The 5000-nt window shown below is 44.8% G+C and overlaps 1 protein-coding gene across 1 annotated transcript in view; it reads left to right on the top strand.

Annotated features, from left to right (window-relative positions):
• Window positions 1-5000, top strand: part of igf2bp1 (insulin-like growth factor 2 mRNA binding protein 1) — a 71174-nt gene that overhangs the window by 50106 nt on the left and 16068 nt on the right. The window contains exons 5-6 of the mRNA XM_063187877.1: window positions 3478-3541; window positions 4665-4952. Of these exons, the coding sequence (XP_063043947.1) occupies window positions 3478-3541; window positions 4665-4952 (352 nt within the window). The remainder of the gene's footprint in view (window positions 1-3477; window positions 3542-4664; window positions 4953-5000) is intronic.

Here is a 5000-nt window from a genome sequence, read left to right on the forward strand (position 1 = left end):
AAGACGTCTTTGACCCATTTCTGTGTCCACCTTAGCAACCATGATGCCGTGCAAAAAAGGACTTACACTTCTGCTTAGTTATGCCTCCTTACGACGTATCTGCCGAGGCATTTGAAGACAACTAATCACCCCCTTGTAAATATGCGGGAACAAGGGCCATCCTACTCGGAAAAAGGTCTGCTGTCTATGCTGGCGTATTGGAATTACAATATGGAAAAATGGCCACAGATGACATTTGACTCTTAAATGCAGTCTGATTTAGTTATTTGCGCAACTACGAATGGGTCAACTTGTTGCCGGGGTGCTTGATGCAAATAAAAAATAAAATCAGCACACTTGAAGAACGTGTTTCACACAAACAATTCCAAAGTTGCTACTTTGGTGAGCCATTTGTTTAGGTGGGTCTTTTGCTAAACTGGAAATTGCACCCCTGTTCCGTTGCTGAGCTCCACTGTACCAGAGAGAGTAGAGAGAGAGAGAGAGGTTCCATTGGCCCATTGTTTCCGGGTTCTATTATTGCAAGGGGGAGGGGGAGAAATCACCCTTTAGGCAGACCTAGGCAGACCTAAGGACTGTTCTATTCAATGCTAGGAGCATTATGACACGCCCCTTTAGGCAGACCGGAACCTGGTCACGTTAGGTGCCCATAGAAACCTATTATGTTGGCATATCTCCATATACTTAAAGAATCTCTGACTGTACTGTGGATTGTGTAGAGGTGACTGTGGAGTGTGAGACTTCCACCTCTCTGTCTCAGCGCCCCTGTCCTGTCCTGTCCTTGCGGATGTGACCTTGCTCTGGGGGTGAGGCAGGTCAATCTAGGGTGGGCTGGTGTTTTGGTGGTGTGTGAGTGACCGACCGGTCATCCTGGGCCACTGTAAGCTCATGACCTGAGACCGAGGCAGGATAGCCGCTGTGTATTGCACATTACCAGTGCCCCACTGCAGCTAACCAGCCCCCTCATGCTACACCACATCTGTAGAGAGTGGGGACTGGGCCAAACGACTAAATGAGGGAGTATTTGTAAGGCATGACATCGGCTTAATGTGATGCATATATTAGCTCGTGTGTGTGTGCGTGCGTGCGTGCGTGTGTAAACTCTGAATCTTCGTGTCCGTGTTAAGGCTACCTGTGTCACTCGCGTGTAATAGCGGTAAAGCCTTTAGTTTAGCCCCACCTCCCCCACCGGAAAGCCACACTCCTCTGGTTGGCACGAAGCATCTGGGCAGGAAGACCGCAGGAGGATAATCCACTCATCGTCTCCTCATCCAGCATAGATCCTACACCTCCTTGTTCTGTATGCTGTGCTATGATGCTATGACAATGCTGTGCTGCCGCTGTGACTCCCTCCTTTTAACTTAATTTATTACTATTTTTAATCTTTTTCTTCTTTTTATGATGCCAACACTGCCCTACCTCTGTGTTTTTAAGCCCTTTTACTAATGTGTATTTATTAGACAGAAATATCTCTATTTTTTACAACATCTCTATTTTATATCTCCTTATATATTGTTGTATATTTTTTTACTTCTTGGTCCTGTATCTGTATGCATGTCATCTACTTTTGCACAAGTTGTACGTGTGTTATTGCTGTAACACATGAATTCCCCCACTGTGGGATAATAAAGGGCACACTTCCTTATCAGCTCCTCTCTGCAATGCCTCCCCTATACCTGCTCTGTGCTATACTTCACTAGCCAGGCTGATCCCTCCTAGTGACGCAACACTGTCAGCGTTTCAACTAGTCAGGTCAAGAGCAATGCAAATAGAATTCTGAGTTCCCGAAAATACGGGAACTCCTCCCACTTTGTCGGTAAGCAAACAGCCATAAGCTAACCAAGGGAGGCGGGTCAACCATGCCGTTTGGGAAATGTTAATTGTTATGCTCTTGGTCAGACCAAGTCTCGAAGAGATTTGAACGTTGATGATAATCAGGCTAGTACTTCACAGGTAAAGGCGCAATGCCTCCCCTATACCTCCTCTGTGCTATACTACACAGGCAAAGGGTGTTGTCTATACTCGCTCTGTCATGGTGGGCATGAAAAGAGAAGGCCTGGTAGGGCAAAGTGTTAGTTTTTTTTAATGCCTCTTTTCCACTGCCAGTTTTCTGATAGGCCTACAGCTGGACACAGTGCAACTCGGCCGACACTTTTTGCTTAACGATCAAGCTGTGTCGTGCCTATTCGAAAAGCAAAGAGTGGCATCCGAGTTGCGTTGTGTCGAACAGAAAAACGGCAGTGGAAAGGAGGCATTACCGGTAGTCTCCTGTGCCTTTAGCGGCTGATATCAGGGGGTCTATTTCAGTGCTTTCCTCCAGCGTCTCCTGTTCACATAGATGCACTGCTCTCTGCTGTACTGTACTGTACTGTGCTTCCTCCTCGTGATTTTTGTTGTAACCCTCTTTCTATTAAGCATATTTTAACTTGCTCTGCACTGAGAATGAAAAGGCAGCAGTTTTTCAAGAAAGATACTGTTTTTGATATTTTTAATAAGGTCCCACCTTTAAAGGTTTTGATTTTTTTGGAATGTATTGATGTTAAGGAGTGTATTTAGTCTCTTAATTTATACAGTTGTGTTTACTTTTTTTTAAAATGTGATGTAATTTTTTTTCTCTATCTGTATTGGCCATGATATAGCCATTGCTGCTGAAATGGCAATAAATGTAAACAATCAATCAATCATTCCTCCTCCTGTTGCTCATGTTTCCTGCCATGCCCTACAGAGACAAAACGTTTTTTTTTTTTTTTTGGCGTCATGTGTTGTGTGTTGTGCGGCAGCTAAATGTATGTCCAAGAACCATTTCCCTCTGGAGGAATAAAAAGAATCTTGAATCTTGAAAGTGCCTTCCCTATACCTCCTCTACCTACACCGTCTCCTCTAACCATCACCTCCCGACTCTCTGCCCTAAACCCTTCTCTTTCTACGCCTGCTGCTCTTCATTGTAATGCCTCTTCTTTCCATACCTGGCATGACAAAGTGCCTTCCCTATACCTTCTCTTTCCATACCTGTTGATATGGGCTCTTCCAGGATGTAGAACAAAAAATCTGCATGCTCTGAAATGACTATCTCCCGTCCCGTCCCTACCTCCTCTCCTACAGCGTGTCCTTTTTCCCTCTCCTACACCAGCCATACCTGCTGATGTGATGTGCTCTCTTTGTGTCTGAACTCAGGCAAACCACTATTTCATTAAAACGATTTGTCAGTACATTAAGACTTCTTATCAAAGAAGTATTTTTGGCAAATCATTGCATGTTTACCTCTGTTACGGAACTGTTTGCTATTTTGGAGGACAGTTAGTGAAACATTTTTTTTTTACTTTGAAGCTTTTGTTCTGTCAGACTCTAACTCTGTTTCTCTCTATCTCTCTCTTCCCCTCCCTCTCTCTCTCTCTCTCTCTCGCTCTCTCTCTCGCTCTCTCTCTCGCTCTCTCTCTCTCTCTCTCTCTCTCTCTCTCTCTCTCTCTCTCTCTCTCCTAGTGAACACAGAAAGTGAGACTGCTGTGGTAAACGTCACATATGCCACCCGGGAACAAGCCAGACAGTACGTATACTTCTTTTCTCCTCTCCTCTCCTCTCCTGCTCCTCCATTCTCTATAAACGTTCTCTGTCTCGGTCTCGGTCCTTTCTCGCCCAAGTCCGTTTGCGAGTATGGAGGCGAGCGCACCTTTTTTTGTGAGGAGCGCTCAGATCGGTCCGATTTTATTTGATCCAGAAGCTCCACTCTGACATCTAGTGTCAATGTGTTCGTATTGCACTATTAAAGAAGTGCGGTTCGGTGCGGAGCGGAGCAATGTTGGTTTTGGGACTCCCTGGACTCCCGGCCCTGTTGATAAAGATGACTTGGTTAGACTTCTGGGTGTTGACTATCTTTCACCACAGTGTTCTGCCTGCATTCTGTTTGAGTAGTGCTTTGCAGAGGAGAGGTTTGTGTGAAATATCCATTCCTTTAGTGTAATGTCTTAAATCATTTGATTCCTTTAAATGTCTAGTACATGTGAAGTTCACTACAAAGGTGACTTTGATGTTGAAACACATTCTTGCCAAATACTACAATTTAGTGGTAGGACTACTTCCCTCCATATTATCCTTTGTGTTTTTTTGAGATTGGCATAACCCTAACATTGGGTCCATTAAAACCGTCTGATTTGCGTTGTGCTACATAAATCAATTCAATCATATAAAATCAATTCCAGGTCAACCTAGAAATCAATGAATGCATATTTCATCAGTATTGTTGCATTACAAAGCTGCCAATGAAAGGGAGACTGCTGTTTGGGTAAGCTTAATTGAAAATTGGGCCACCTGTGAGATGAATGAATACAAATACATTTCTGTTTTTTTATTTTTTATTTTTAAGGTTATTTGAATTATGTGGTACATTTGGCAAAGGAATGTATCATATATTTCATACATACACTTCCTACCCATGGACACACGGGTGGAAATTGGCCAAAAGTCCAGTTAAAGTTGAAGGATAATGAGGAATTCCTCAGCCAATGAATGTGAGACGTCATGTAAACGTCATAATACAAGTTATCTAAATAATTGCTAATCCACTAATTGCTTGGTGTCGATCTCTAAGTCCTTTCAGACGCAAATCAGTATGAGAAGAACCATGAAAATAAAGTTAAATAAACCCCACTTTGACTTTTCTCCCTCTCCAGAGCCATCCAGAAGCTGAACGGATACCAGTTTGAGAACAACGCCCTGCGCGTCTCCTACATCCCAGACGAGAACTCCGAGGTGGACGGGCAGCGGGGCCCGGATAATGGCCGTCGCGGATATGGTCCCCGCGGGGGCCCCCGCCAGGGCTCCCCGAGCTCCGGGATGCCCATGAAGCACCAGCACACCGACATCCCCCTGCGCCTGCTCGTGCCCACCCAGTACGTGGGCGCCATCATCGGCAAGGAGGGTGCCACCATCCGCAACATCACCAAGCAGACACAGAGCAAGTGAGTAATAACCAGACATCACCAGTCAGACACGGAGCAAGTGAGTAA

The sequence above is a fragment of the Engraulis encrasicolus genome, chromosome 2 (genome assembly GCF_034702125.1).
Source record: "Engraulis encrasicolus isolate BLACKSEA-1 chromosome 2, IST_EnEncr_1.0, whole genome shotgun sequence".
In the NCBI taxonomy this organism is placed as follows: Eukaryota; Metazoa; Chordata; class Actinopteri; order Clupeiformes; family Engraulidae; genus Engraulis; species Engraulis encrasicolus.